The following is a 14287-nucleotide window of genomic DNA, read 5'->3' as shown; positions in this document are numbered from 1 at the left end:
CTTGTTGCAATGCACAAGGTGGGTGCAAGAGCAACAGAGGTGGCCACAGCCACACACAGCACACCACAGCATTTGAGAAGGTGTGTGTCCATGAGCACACTTTTATGTGTCTCACAGTGACCTCACTGTGACATGTGTGATTGAGCATGATGGTGAGGGCCTTGGCGCCATCTTTTTGGCTGTCTGGATGCCTCCCCACACAGTTGAAATATGTTTACTGGCTGTTCCAGTAGGCTGCAGGTGGGCTGTGCCCTCCCAATGTCTGGCCACCAATGAGCTCAAAGCTTTGTGGATACCACCACCACCACAACCACCTGCACACTGTGGGCTATTTTGGGTGTTGTCATTGTGGGGCACGTGGGCCACCATGCGTTCCTGGATAGTGCAATAACCAACCAACCACAGCACCACGCCTTGCGCTGGCAGCTTTGGTTGGAAAGTCCCCTGGTCAAAATCTTCCTGGTAAATTCAAAAAAAACACACTGAGTTAAAAAAATTTGCATTAAAATAAGGGAAAAAAGGAGAACAGCATCTTCAGTTAACTGATCATGTTGTTTTCCTTTTTTCCCCTTATTTTTGATGGTGGGGAACAACACCCACTTAGTAGAAACAGCAGCAATGGAGGTGAAGCACAAGAACTGGCGTGATGTGGGCGAGGTGTTGCAGCAATTGGTACCTGATCGCGTCATCATTCCGCCAGGAAGGATATTGAGATGTGGCCTCATTGACTTCTGCACGTGGGAGGAGCTGGGTATGCCACAAACCATCATCAACTTGGATATGGGCAAAGACGATACGCGCCAGTTTGAGAAGGTAAAGGACCCCCAGGGAGATGGCAGTGTACCCCAGGTGGATTGGATTCAGCTGTCCATCCCCAACAAGATCGGCAAGTACCACACGGACACTGCCGACGTCCGCGAGTGGCTCACTGACGCGATGAAGCTCTTCGAGAAGAAGGACGACAACATCAAGTTCCCCGTCCTCATCCACTGCCACGCCGGCAAAGATCGAACTGGCGTAGTTGTGGCCACTCTCCTCAAGATACTCGGTGTGGAGGAGGACATAATCTAACGCGAGTTTCTTCTGTGCCCAGGAGCCGACATCGCCAATCTGCGACGCACACTGAAGGGCTTCAACGACAAGCGAACGATGGAGCTCTACTTCCGCAAGAAGGTGAATGTCAATCGCGTCAAGGCCAACTTCGTGTAGCTAGTCTCTCAGCCTGATTGTACATCACATAAACGATTGCACTCCTGCTCTTCTTTACAAATTTGGCATTGTGTCTTCCTGGGGCGTTTTCCCCACCTGCCAATTCCTAGACCACAGCCTTACCATATATAGGAAAACTGGGTTGCTGGAGAAGCCTTCGTTGCGTAGTGCATCGCTTTTGGAAGGGGGTGGGATGGGTGGCTGCCCGCGCGGCCCGTACCGCTTAGGAATGTGGAACTGACGTCGTGGGCAAGGTGTTGAGCGCTCTACACAACACCTACAGCGCCACAAAACAGGTACGATGGGTGTAGTTAGCTGTCCCCTTGCGCCTCAGTAAAACTGTAACACATATCACTCACACACGCCACACACGCCCGAGACTGATGGAAGGAATGTGAGCTATGTTGATGATTGTCGGGAGAGATAGATGCAGAGGAGCAGGAACAGGAGCGGTAGGGCGATCAGGCACACGATGGTGACGGGCGACCGCAGGACCCGGCCCACCCTTCGCAGGTGGTGGTGGTGCAGGGTGGAGGAAGAGGAGGAGAGAAGGGGCGTGAGATAGGCCGGTGTGTGTCGCCGCAGTGGTCGAAGGAGGAGGTCTTCCTTGACCTCGGCCCACGAGCGTGGCGGGCAGCCGCCGTGTTGGTAGTGGATGTACAGCAGGGCGTCATGGCGGTCGCCGTCGAAGCGGTAGTACTGGGGCAGCTCCCGCAAGCGCGTGAATCCCTAAGTCACGCGCGATGAAGCTTGAGCGGAACGTATGACACACACCACACAACCGCACAACACGACCAAGGAAATGATAACACAAAGACAATTACGTATTGTTCGTAGAAGCGGATGGCAGGAGCATTGGTAGCCAGCACGTGGAGGTAGATGGCCTTGCACGTGTCGTATTTGGCTGCCTTTCGCAGCAGCTTGCCCAATAGCACCCGCGCTGCGACGCCACAAAAATGCAACACAGCGCAACAATCGATTAATCACAGCGTGTCATCACCCCAAGGCCAATAAATATATATTCCCCCAATACACCACGGCACACACGACACTACACGGCTTGGATGGTACCGATGCCGTGCCGTCGGTAGCGCGCGGTGACTCCGATGGTGAGGATGTAGACCAGGTAGCGCGAGTCCCAGCCCCACTCAAACCGCAACATATCGCAGTCCTGTGCTCGCACAACCGCCGCACCACAGCCGCGTGAGCATTAAAAACACTGCAGCAATGCACGTGCTCCGATCTCGGTCGGCCGCTGTGCCCCGTATGCACGAACCTCGTTTTGGTTTTCGATCTCCATCGAGGCGGTGATGGCGCCCACCACCTCGTCGGTGTCTGGCGTTACCGCCACCTCAGCCATGAAGCTGCCCGACGGCGTCACCATCGCCTGGAAGAAGTTTTCATCGTACCTGCGTTTTTTTAAGTTATTGTATATATTATTTATTTTATTCGACAATAAATAATACAATATAATAATAATTAACTAATACCGCTGCGTACCACCATCTACTGTTCTAATTAGATAATTATTTAAAAAATAATAATAAAAAGTAAGCACCTGATGGGGAAGCATTCTTCGTGGAGCTGCTTGACTTGTGGGAGGTCTGTGGGGCGCATGGGGCGATACACCACCGTGGCGTCACCGCCTCTCAACACCGCGTCGGCCTCCACCTGTCGTTCGTGCTGCCCAGTGCCGGATTTGGGCTCCACTGTGCACAATCCCTCAGCTCGCTCAAACACCGCCTGCCGCCTGTGGCCCGGGCCGTGGGTGCCGCTCGTCTCCATCTGCGCGAGCAGATTCGCCTCCACCGGTGGCGTCTCCTCGTCGTGGTCTGCCGTTGCTTCCGCCAGAGTTGCAATCCCAAGATAAACAAAGAATAAATCAAAACAATAAACAATAAACAATTAAATAAATCCTTTTGCGCGGCCAACAGAAATGTAGTAAAATCATTCATCAGAGGGAGAGCTGGTCGGGCTTGGGGACGAGGCGCGGCAGTCGGAGGCGAGAGGTGAGGAGCGAGGAGAGGGCGACGATGCCCAGGTGGAAGAGGATGAAGCAGTTGGAGATGGCGAAGTGGGAGATGGAGGTGCCGATGTCCTTCCAGCTGCCGGTGTCGCGGACGAGGAAGAGGAAGTTGAGGCTGAGCACGTCGGAGAAGGCGATGACGAGGAGGAACGAGGCCGAGAGGTCGAGCTGGGACGAGGCGACGATGATGTGGTAGGCACACGAGACGAGGATGAAGGGCAGGAGGAGCTTGATGATGAGCAGCGCGCCCATCACCCACGGATTGAAGATGGACATGAAGCGGAAGGTCGACGACACCTCGAAGCTGCTGATGCTCGCGATGTTGCCTGTCCCGAAGAACGCCACGTAGCACAGGTAGAGCTGCATACACCCACAATTTGCCATTATTACACTTCACCACACCACACACACACCACACACACCACACACACCACACACGCACACACACATCGCGGCAGGCAGCGTACGAAAAAGAGGGCGATGCGGGCGTCGCCGACGGTAAGAGCGCGGGTGGCTCGAGAGGACAGGGTCTCGGGGCGCTGCCCGCGAAAGAGTGCTGCCTCCAGATAGTACCACAGATAGAGGGTCGCGCTCAACGCGCAGTAGAACAGCACCTCATAGCTTCATAGCCACGACACGACACGACACGACACACTGTGAGAACAAAAGTTACAGAGAATGGGAGCGCGGGACATACGAAATGCTGAGGAATGTGAAAGGCGCGGCCAGGGACAGGAACAGGTTGAAGAGGAACACGCTGGGGTGCGTGCTGAAGACGAATGGAAGCACCACGAGCGACGCTGGTAGAACGACGACACAGAGTGCGACGCGTGAGTACGGTATACGCCAGAATACTAAACCTACTTGCGCCGAGTGAGTACCCAGGGACAGCCAGGCGATCACGTGGTTGTAGAATGGAACGGGCAGCTTGTTCTCGAGGTTGAAGTTGGTGCTGCTCACAACCCACACGGCCACGAGCACGGCGGCCAGCTGTGTGACAATCACCACCGACATAAAAAAAAGAAAACAATCATCTAAGTCACGAGCCATGCGGCGAGCGTGCCCTGCGGTTCGCGGTGCGCAAGATGGAGGGGGAGGAAAGTACTTGGATGGCGGCCATGCGAGCCTCGGCGGGCGAGAAGGGCGGAAGATAGGCGAGCTTGTTCCGCTCCGACTTCTCCTCCTTCTCCTTGCCGCCAACCACCACCGGCGCCGGTCGGGGCGTGAAGAAGAGCTTGACCACGAACGGCAGCGCGCCCAGGGCGAACGCCGCCAGCCCGCCCGCAGACCTGACATCGCCCATTGGCACGCGCGTCAGTCTCCATGGCTCACTGCCCACACGCACAGAGTGCTGGGCCACACGGAGGGGTGCGTACACAAGAGAGATGGAGGAGCCGAATTCAACGGAGAGGAGCGGGAAGATGGAGAGGACGAAGCAGCACGCGGCCCAGCCAACGGCCAGACTTCCGCTCACGCTGCTCTCCTTCACCAGGGGCCAGCAGCCCACGAGCAGCAGCACCGGACAGAGCAGCTCCCGGTTGTAGTAGCTCGCCACCTGTCATCGGTTAATTCACATTAGCAAAACCGACACGACACGACACGACACGACAACATGCGTAACGTACCATGACTTCGAGAATGGCGAGAAAGATGATGACGAGGAGGGAGGACATGACGAACGACGGAAGGGTGAGCATGGTGGGCAGGTGGTGCCTTAGGATGGACCTGGCCTTGTAGATCTGCGCCCAGAACAGAACTGCGCGCCATGGCGATGATCGTCAGCAAGACGGTTTCCTCGATTGATAATATTATCTTATTGTACCAGGGAAGAACGTGTAGAGGTAGTATTGGATCGGGGACGACTCGAGCCACAGGAATACGAACAGGGCCGCGCCGACCAGGGCCGCCAACAGATTGGTCTGTGTCGCCCAGGGCGACTCAGTGAGCCACCACACGCAAAATGCACTGCGATGAGTGAGGGGAGGGTACGTTGCGGTTGGATTGGGCCAATCGGTGGCGCACGTAGGCGGGCAGGTTGGTGTTGTGGGCCACCACATGGAGCACCAGGAACGCGATCCAGCCGACGTAGCCCAGCGAGACCACCGAGAGCAGGAACGGCCAATCGTAGGTCTGGAAATAGTGGAGGCCCTGCAGCGACAGGTCGATGAGGCTGCTGGACAGCTCTTGCGCCTGCTCGTGCCTGCCCGACGACATGAGCGCACGAATCGTCCGGATCTGATCACAACGACTTGGCTCAGTACGAAACACGAAACACACGACACACACGACACGCGCTGCGAAGAGTGTTATAGTACCGTCGTATCGGCGTCGTGGAGGGGCTTGAAGTTCTTGAACATGATGGAATGGTCCCGCTTCATCTGAGCCTTGCGGAGGAACTGCTCGTAGATCTCGAGCGCGTTCTGCAGAAGGCCGTCGGACACGCTCGACTGCGGGGCGTCGATGTAGGCCGTGGGCAGTACGCCGACCGAATTCATGGGATAGGTCAGGCCCGCGAAGAACGACTGCACGCGCGCGAGACGAGGCCGCATCACCTTCAGTGAATTCGCGTGACTAGCGAGGCAGACTGGGGGCGTACGATGAGAGGCGCCACGTCAGCTTGGTTGATGTCGAAACGCGGGAGGCCGGTGAGGTTCCAGGCGCCGGGCGCCGGCATAGACTTCTCGCCGGGCCGAGCAGTCGGCGGGTGCGGCTTGCGCGCCCCGGCGCCCCACACGATGAACGGGGTCTCGGTGTTGTCCGGGTGCCCGTCGCCGTGGCTTCCCTGCAATAATAATTCACATTCAGTTCAGGTCGATGCCAAAGCGACCCCGCGCGTCGGTGCGCGTGTGGAAGATGGGGAGAAAGCAGAAAGAGCGCTCGCCCAAGTCACCTTGTTGTGCATGCCGTGATCGGAGGTAAAGATGTACGTGGTCTGCCCGTCGCCGTAGTACTGTTCGAACAGCTCGTAGAGCCGCTGCACGCCATGGTCGACGATGTCGATATTCTCCAGATATCTGCTCGCACACGTCAAGAGGGCCTGGTTAATGGGTGCCAAGGCGGTTGGATGAATCGGGGGGCTCGAAGTGACGAGCGCGTACTCGGAGGAGTAGGGCCGGTGCGCATGACCGTTGGTGTCGATGCCGAGCAGGTGCAGGAAGAACACGCTGCGCGATTCATGCAGCTGCCCGCGAGAGAATTAGAACTCAGGGCTCGCCCTCACTGGTACCGGTGCGAGCATCAAAGTGGTAGTTACCTGGTCGTTCAGAGTCCGGTTCTTGTGCGATGACGCAAAGAGTTCCTCGACGCGATCGAACACCCACGTGTCCAAGTTCGACGCATCTGGAAGCCAATTGTCAAAAATATATATAGAAATGCAAGCACTCGGGCAATGTAGTTTGAGTTGTTGTGCGGGTGGTGAGCCGTGACGAGAGTACCCGACGCAAAGTCCTCGGAGTCTTCGTGGTACGAATGCGAGTACATCTGCGGCACATTGTGGGCAAACATCGGCAGAATGTCGGGACTGGAGGGTGCAAAGAACCAGTTACTCGGGGTGAGCGCTAGCGCACGCGACTGTACACTTTATTCTGACGCAGGGGCATGGGATAGGGTACCTTCCCCACGACCACGAACGCGCGCTTTCGTTGAACACAGAGTCGAATTCGACCGGGTTTGCCTTCCAACCTGGAGCCAGCGACGGCGGATGTGACCAATGGCCGATGGTGAGTTCATGTCGGGCACAACGTTCGCTGCACTCCCGTACCCTTGGTCACGGCAGACACGTCTTCGTAGAAACCGGCGAAGAGGGCAACGTGCCCGGGCCGACTTTCGGTGGGTACCCGAGCGTGCGACACGCCCCACCTGTGGGTGAACAACAACCAACAACAACCAACAATGTACCACTGTGAGTCACTGCACGTCGCATAACGCATCGGCGGCCTGGCCGCGAAACGCAGTACCTGCCCCGCTTCTCGACGATGTCACGAAGAAAGTACTTGCCAGTCCCATCTCTCCGCTGCACCAGTGCCAGGGTCTCGAACAGTTTGTCCGCTCGCAGACCATCCGCTGTGCGCAGTGATCTTGAATTAATTATTTATATAATTATTTTTATATAATTATAATTGTTCTTTGTAAAAATAAAAGTTAAAAACTGCGAGCCTGCAAAGGGGGTGCGACAGTGGGTACCCACGAAGACGAGGACGCGCTGCGCGGGAGGCTGCAGCGAGGAGGCGTGTGGTGTCATGCCATGCACGATGGGAGACCGAAAATAGATGTCGATGATGCTGAACAGGTACACGCAGTGGAACAGGATACCGAGCACCACCAGTGACTTCAAGTTCCATTGAAATGACCCCATCGTCGTGCCTGCAGAAGTCTGCCGGCCAAAGGAGGAGGTGGAGGGAGTGCCGCCTCTCCTCATCTTCACTTTTTAGTGCAGAGTGGAATCCAAGCCGATGTGTAATCTTCTTTCGTGCAGTGGTGGGCAGGGACCCGTGTCGGCAGCCAGAGCTCTGTGGGGGGGAGGGGGCACGCTCGTCTCCTTTCCAATGCTTTTGGTGGATGCAGACCGTGGGTTGTCCCACAGCTTCGCTACACAGAAGAAAAGAGCAGAAATGCATTTTCTTGATTGAAACTCAAAAAGAAAATCTAGTTATGCACATTTTCGGTGTTGGCGAGGCTGGCGACGAAGGACGAAGAGAGCGGCTTGAACTCGAGCGAATCGCACGGCAAGATGGGTAAGCTCACGATCAAATCCCCCAGCGGCAAGGTGCTCAAGGAACTCGAGGTCTCCGAGTCGTCCACGGTGGCTCAGCTCAAGGCGGCCTACGCCAAGGCCTGTACGTTTTTACACCAATAATTCCCCCCCCCCAACCCGACATCTCGGCACTTTGATTCACTTTCAAGGCATGGATCGACAGTCCCCAAGTACTATCCCGACCGGCAGAGGTTCTACCTGCAGGATGGAGGTACAGCCAAGCCGACACTCTTTAATTCACCTGAATTGAATTACTCACGTACGCAATCCACAGAGACGAGGGTCAGCCTGGAGGATGAGAAGAAGCTTTCGACCTACAACCTGCTTTGCAGCAAGAGGGATGACGTCGTTTACTTCCGCGATCTTGGTGCGTCAGCCGCGCCGCATTTGGAAGAATCTTCTATCTTTTTGCGACATGGCTAACAATCAGTCAATTCAATGCCGCAGGTCCTCAGATTGCCTGGAAGACGGTTCTTTTCCCCCCTCCTTGAAGATTGGCATGGCACTTCTTTCTATTACTATTTTAACGACAAATCGTCTCTGCCGGCCGCAAATTCGTCCTACTAAACACCGCGGTGGCTATCGGCTGCAGGTGTTCTTGGTTGAGTACGCTGGTCCGCTGCTCATCTACCTGTTCTTCTACGCCCGCCCTCCGTTCATCTACCCGGCCTCAGACGCGCCGCACACGTGGGTGCAGAAGTACGCACCCAGCGGTTTTGACAATTTTCAGTCTTCGTTTATCTGCACGTGTGCGCTGTTTACTTACCCGTTGTTGGTGATGCGCCACGTAATAGCCTCGCTCTCCTCTGCTGGGCGGGTCACTACCTGAAGCGCGAGCTCGAGACCATCTTCGTGCACCGCTTCAGGTATCAGACCGAGCCTCGCACTCGCTTCAGCCTCGCGCAACTATGTGTTTAACCTTCTTTTTTTGATGCTGCGTCGTGCTTGTTGAATAGCCACGGCACCATGCCGATCATGAACATCTTCAAGAACTCGGGCTACTACTGGGGCTTTGGCGCTCTCTGCGGCTACTTCGTGAACCACCCCTACTTCACCAACCCCGAGCCCACTCAGGTCTACACTGCCCTCGCGTTCTTCGTTGTACGTAGTCCACCCGGCCATTCTTCTCCTTCCCTGTACTGCTGTGCAGATGGGTTGTGGGCACTCTCTTCACAAACGTTGGGCCTTCCCTTCTGACGCCGCAATGTGCAGCTTTTCGAGCTTGGCAACCTCATCTCGCACATCCAGCTGCGCAACTTGCGTCCGGAGGGTACTACCGTCCGTAGGATCCCCCGCGGCTTCCTCTTCGAGTTGGTGTCGTGCCCCAACTACACTTGCGAGATCCTCGCCTGGGTGTGCTTCTCGCTCATGACCCAGAGCGTTGCTGGTGCGTTCCTCCCCGCTCAGGATTTTGATCACTGCTCATGTCCGGGAAAGAGGCTCGAGTCACTAAGCTTTTCTCTTCTTCGATTGCGTCTCGTGCGTGTGGGTGCTGGACTCCAGCTTTCCTGTTCACGCTTGTCGGTGGCGGTCAGATGCTGGTCTGGGCTCAGCAGAAGCACAGGCGCTACAAGAAGGAGTTCCCGGGCTACCCCAAGAACCGCAGGATTCTGTTCCCCTTCCTCTACTAATGCGAGAGAGAGAGAGGCCCTTCCAGCTCACTAAACGCATCGACGCTTCTGCCCTTACCCCCCCCACCTCCACTCCCCCCCCCCCGAGAGGCCCCCACACGTGAGCGGACCAAGCGTGTCATCACCGCTGCCTACTAGCTAACCCGCGGCCATCACGGACCGAGGCGATGGTGGCACCCCAAGCTTGCCCCCCGGCAAACCCGTCGCGTCTCCGCCCGCGTCACTGTGCTTCAACTGGGCCGCAGTTCCCTTCCCACGGTCTCCTCTCCTTGAGCGGCTACTGCTACCGCTGCGTCGAGTTCTGTGGTACGCACACTCCTGACTGCTACGATAGTGGTGCAGGTTCATCTAGCTGTGCGACAGTCACGAGCCCGCGGCTGCTGGTTGCTTCCTGTCCCTCGCACGGTGTTCCCATCGGTGCACTCGCTATCACTGTGCGAGTCCATCATCTGTCATCAAGCTCGTGCGGCCTTCAGGAGGTGAGTGGTGCTCCTTCATCATCGTGCGCAGCTGCCTGATGATGTAACCGTCATCGAGCCTCTGCGTCTCCGTCTCTGATGTTTGACGTCGTCTTGTCTATCCCCGTCGCCAACAAGCCATGAGCGGTTTCTCTTTCTGAAAGCACTCCGCCAGAGGCCAAAAAGAAGAGAGACCCGCTGATTTGATCGGCTTCAAGAAGAACGACGCGCAGTGACATGCGCCGCTTCGCGCCTGACGCGGGCCCCGCGTAATGCCACTAACGTGGAGAATTGGGGGAGAGGAAAGCAGAGAGGCACTACGTGGGTTCGTTACGGACCACCTGCGCTGCGACGGTCCCCATTCTTGCGCTGGGGAGGCTTGGAGGGGAAAGCTGTAACGGCCAACAGAACGCCTGGCGCGTGACGGTTCAGGCTCCAGGCGTTCGCAGATTGGCGTTGTCTGGACCCCGCCAAGCGAACACGAGTTCAGTTCACCTGTCGTCAACTACTGCCACCTCAAGCTCGCCCCGTGGTTGGGCCATTTGCGCAGGCCTCGTTCTTCGCTCGCTTTTCTCTCGTTCGCTCTCTGCGAGCTATTGTCGACAATGAGATTACGATCCCTCCAGGAATTATCCCCTCGCCCTTTTTAGGTTTCCAAAACCGAACAATAACTGGGCACCTTAGACATACGCATCAGATACCTGACTTTATCTTGGCATTACGATGCTGGTCTGGACATTATCCAGGGACGTACGGAATGTGGGGTCCGAATGTCGACAAAGTGAACAAATAGCCCGCCACGCGTCAATGGCCGATTGGCAAGTGTCAAGCGTTCGCCTGAAGAACGAGGCGTGACGTGAGCTGTTTCTTGAATCGCCTTATGAGAGCCCTCGAGCGAGCGGCCCACGTGCGCTGTCGTCGGGGTCACTTTCGGACAACAGTTCAAGCCACTGGCGTGCGGCATGCGCGCGGTGTACGCCGCGGGCGAGCTGATCTGGGCTGCTGTGGTCTGCAGTATCTCCCCACTTCTTCTCGTTCCACCCGTTCCTGCGCTCTCCGCCCGCCACCTTTTTATACGAGCTGAGTTAGCGAGCTTGGCTTCTCACTCTTTTACTTCACCCACCACACACACACATCACCACTTGACTAGCGAAGGGCGGTCCTCCACTTCCACACACTACTCCCAGCCCCCTCCGTTCGACGACCACTTGCCCAACCAACTCCTTCACACTCGACTTTCAAACACCGACATCTTCTTCCGCACTCACCACCGCGTCGACGCCACTCGCTCAACCTTCAAATTCGAACCAACTCTTCCCTTCACGGACACCAGAGACCAAACCGCACCCACCGCCCAGTCCCCCAGTCGTCCAGCTTACCCTCATTTACGCTCCTGACGCGGCCAAGCTCGATTTTTTGACTCCGAGCCAACAACCGCGGACTTAGCGAGGCACACCACCCACGAACAACCCCCAATTCCGAGACCGTCGTTGCCGCGGCCAGAGCGTGACAGTCCCACGACCCACCTTCGTTCGGTTCACACCGACACAACACACAACACACAACACACACAGGCGGCATGTCGTCTTCACTCACAGCCTCGGCCCATCCGCACCACCAACACCACTTTGACGCGATGGAGCCCAACCCAATGACGTCGGAGTCAAACCCTGCGGCTGAGGGCGCGAGCATGAGCAAGGTCATGCAGTCGGCGCAGAACATCTACCTCCTCTCGCGAGTCGGCACCAAGCGCGGACTCGACCAACCGGCCCTCAAGCGCATGCTCCGCGAGCTGTGCGACCTCGAGTCCCAGCTCACCACCATCAGCCCGTCGTCGTCGCGGCCCTCGTCGCCCGTGGCCGACATCTGCTCGTCGCCCTCGTCGCCGGCCTCGCCGTCGACCTCCTCCTCGACCTCGCCTTCGCTCTCGTCCACGTCGCCCACCGCGAGCCCCGCGCGCTCCGCCGCCGCCGCGTCGTCGGCAGCCGCCAAGCGAAACATCGCCAGCAAGAACAGCAGCAGCGCCAACAGCGACTGCAAGAACAACAAGAAGCAACTCCGACGCAAGGCCTACGTCTGCAGCGGCTGCGGTGCCACCGAGTCGTCCCAGTGGCGCAACGGCCCCGACGGCACCAAGTACGTGGCCGTTTTTTTTTCTTCGTCTGTTTTTTGTCTCTTTCGTTCTTCTTCATTTACGGACCAGGCGGCCTGACCTTTCCAACAACAACAACAACAGAATTTGTAACCCGTGCGGCATGAAGTTCTGGCGGCTCAAGCGAAAGATGATGAAGCGCCAGTCCGAGGAGATGGAGGCCACGGCCAGCCACAACCACGCCAAGGCCTCCGGCGGAGTCGTCCAGCTCCACCAGCTGCGACCGCAGCAGGAGAGTCAATCGACCGCCGCTGCCGCCATGGGCCTCCAGCACCTGCACCACCTCGGCGCCGCTGCTGCCGCGGCCGGCCAGTTGTCGACCACTTCGAGCTACGCGCCGCACCAGCAGCTCTTCCGGCCCTACCACCACGGCTACCCGGCCAGCTTCATCAGCAACCAGAGCCTCCACAACCAGAACGACGAGGAGGTGATGGCCGCCGGCATGATGATGCAACACCTGCGCACGGCCTCGTTCTCGTCGATCACCTCGCGCTCGTCGAGGCCCTCTTCTACGTCGTTCTCGAGCATCATGTCGTCGTCGCCGCTCTCGTCGCTCTCGTCGTCGTCCCCCTCGCTCTCGACGTCGTTCTCGAGCATCATGTCGTCCCCGTCGTCTTCGCCCTCGCCCTCGCCGACGCCGGACTCAGCCGAGAGGAAGCGCTCCAGCATCTACGACCTGCTCAACTGAGCCTGCCAGGTCGTTTGATCGCGCCGCAACGACAACGACGACCGGTTCCTACTCATCGTGAACATCAGCCAACAACACGTCTACGAGGGACACGGGACCAGTGTACAGCGAACCCCTAAGTTATTATCTCAACCCCATCCATTATTTATTCGACCGACGCGCCCTCTATCCAGCTGGTCGTCGTCCACGGTCTTCCTCCTCTATCCCCATATTATCTCTATATTTATTTATTTATTTATTTATGTATTGTCGCTCCGTCGAAGCCCACCCGCGCGCATCCGGAGAGTCTTATTCACATAAAGAAACCCAACCACATCTTCGCTCTGTTCTGCGCGGCACCCGCGTTCTGTGGTTGTGGGTGGGAACGTGTTCTTCTCTTCGTTCTTTGATCAAGGGCCTGCCCTCGCGGTGCGGTCGGCGAAAGTGCTCCGAAACAGTCGCAAGACGCTTTTTTCATGGTTGTCTCGGGCAAACTAATTCTGTTGGTCAAAACTCCTACCGGGGCGATCAACTGTTCGGGAGCAGGACCACGAGAACGAATGCCGCGCACAGCGCGAGGAGATGTGGCCACCCGCACGAGACACTTACTTCTGTGCATCTGACGTGCTGACACTATCTGGCACAGCTCCACAGTATTGGGTACTCGCGGCCTTTCGCTCACGCGAGAGAGAGCTTACAACGTGAAGAGAGGAGGCCAACGTTCACCAGCCATCACTTATTTTCTGGGGCAGTTTGAGTCTGAGCGAGAAAACAAAAAATAATAAATGTTAAATGATATAAAAACAAGCTGTGTTTGTTGGGCAGGAGGGAGAGAAAGTACCGCAAGGGGGCGAAGTGAGGTCTGGGACGGAGGTAGTCCTTGCTAACCCACGCACACGCTTTGCGACACCTCGCCTGTGTGTTCGTATGGTTTGTGTGCGATCACACGCATCACAGGGGGCGAGAGCACCGGCACTGATGAACGGTGACCCATCGACCACAACTACACCGGCCTCTTCGTATGAGAACCTTAATCTCACCACTCGCCATGGTTGTGTTGTAGCAGCCCGTCTTTTCCTCTCCTCGGTCACCATTTTCACCGCAGAGACCTCTCCCATAATGGCAACGAACCCTCATTAGGTTCCGCGATCAGTTCACGTGGGCATAGAAGCCTAGCCGGCATCATCTCAAGGAGCCCCTACTACTGCCCACCCGACACGACGATCCCCTGCGTGCACCACCAACTCAGTTTCGCGAGCGGCCACCTACCATAATTGTATTCTGGCCTTAATGCGGGCGATTAGGGGTGCGGTGGCATATTTTTATTGGTGCTTTCGGCAATTTTTAAGCCCAGAAGCTCGAGACCGACGATCGGCTGCTACATCTTCAGC

General features: G+C 56.9%; 5 protein-coding genes across 5 annotated transcripts; 3 read left to right on the top strand and 2 right to left on the bottom strand.

Annotated features, from left to right (window-relative positions):
* Window positions 1-618: 618 nt before the first annotated feature.
* On the top strand, window positions 619-1209 carry ACA1_079040 (uncharacterized protein; the record flags this gene model as incomplete). The annotated part of the gene is made up of 2 exons (XM_004337784.1): window positions 619-1048; window positions 1094-1209. The coding sequence occupies 2 exons, from the start codon at window positions 619-621 to the stop codon at window positions 1207-1209; spliced, it is 546 nt and encodes a 181-aa protein (XP_004337832.1).
* Window positions 1210-1608: 399 nt separating this feature from the next.
* ACA1_079030 (acetyltransferase) lies at window positions 1609-2994 on the bottom strand (the record flags this gene model as incomplete). The annotated part of the gene is made up of 5 exons (XM_004337783.1): window positions 1609-1938; window positions 2034-2149; window positions 2281-2380; window positions 2486-2618; window positions 2768-2994. 5 exons carry the CDS (start codon window positions 2992-2994, stop codon window positions 1609-1611), a joined length of 906 nt encoding a protein of 301 aa, XP_004337831.1.
* A 169-nt stretch (window positions 2995-3163) lies between these two features.
* ACA1_079020 (phosphatidylinositol glycan, class N, putative) lies at window positions 3164-7589 on the bottom strand (the record flags this gene model as incomplete). Its single annotated transcript, XM_004337782.1, has 19 exons — window positions 3164-3595; window positions 3703-3856; window positions 3933-4035; window positions 4117-4225; window positions 4341-4524; window positions 4612-4790; window positions 4861-4991; window positions 5058-5154; window positions 5225-5470; window positions 5551-5757; window positions 5832-6017; window positions 6126-6249; window positions 6334-6416; window positions 6489-6574; window positions 6670-6755; window positions 6847-6916; window positions 6996-7093; window positions 7192-7297; window positions 7418-7589. 19 exons carry the CDS (start codon window positions 7587-7589, stop codon window positions 3164-3166), a joined length of 2853 nt encoding a protein of 950 aa, XP_004337830.1.
* A 375-nt stretch (window positions 7590-7964) lies between these two features.
* On the top strand, window positions 7965-9619 carry ACA1_079010 (Glycoprotein, synaptic 2 family protein; the record flags this gene model as incomplete). Its single annotated transcript, XM_004337781.1, has 9 exons — window positions 7965-8070; window positions 8152-8199; window positions 8263-8355; window positions 8436-8458; window positions 8581-8687; window positions 8783-8854; window positions 8945-9089; window positions 9201-9375; window positions 9492-9619. The coding sequence occupies 9 exons, from the start codon at window positions 7965-7967 to the stop codon at window positions 9617-9619; spliced, it is 897 nt and encodes a 298-aa protein (XP_004337829.1).
* A 2094-nt stretch (window positions 9620-11713) lies between these two features.
* ACA1_079000 (GATA zinc finger domain containing protein) lies at window positions 11714-12917 on the top strand (the record flags this gene model as incomplete). The annotated part of the gene is made up of 2 exons (XM_004337780.1): window positions 11714-12213; window positions 12281-12917. 2 exons carry the CDS (start codon window positions 11714-11716, stop codon window positions 12915-12917), a joined length of 1137 nt encoding a protein of 378 aa, XP_004337828.1.
* Window positions 12918-14287: the final 1370 nt, after the last annotated feature.

Source organism: Acanthamoeba castellanii (genome assembly GCF_000313135.1).
Source record: "Acanthamoeba castellanii str. Neff unplaced genomic scaffold scf7180000084615, whole genome shotgun sequence".
In the NCBI taxonomy this organism is placed as follows: Eukaryota; Discosea; order Longamoebia; family Acanthamoebidae; genus Acanthamoeba; species Acanthamoeba castellanii.
The sequence above is the reverse complement of the archived record's forward strand: the minus strand, read 5'-3'. Positions and strand labels throughout refer to the sequence as shown.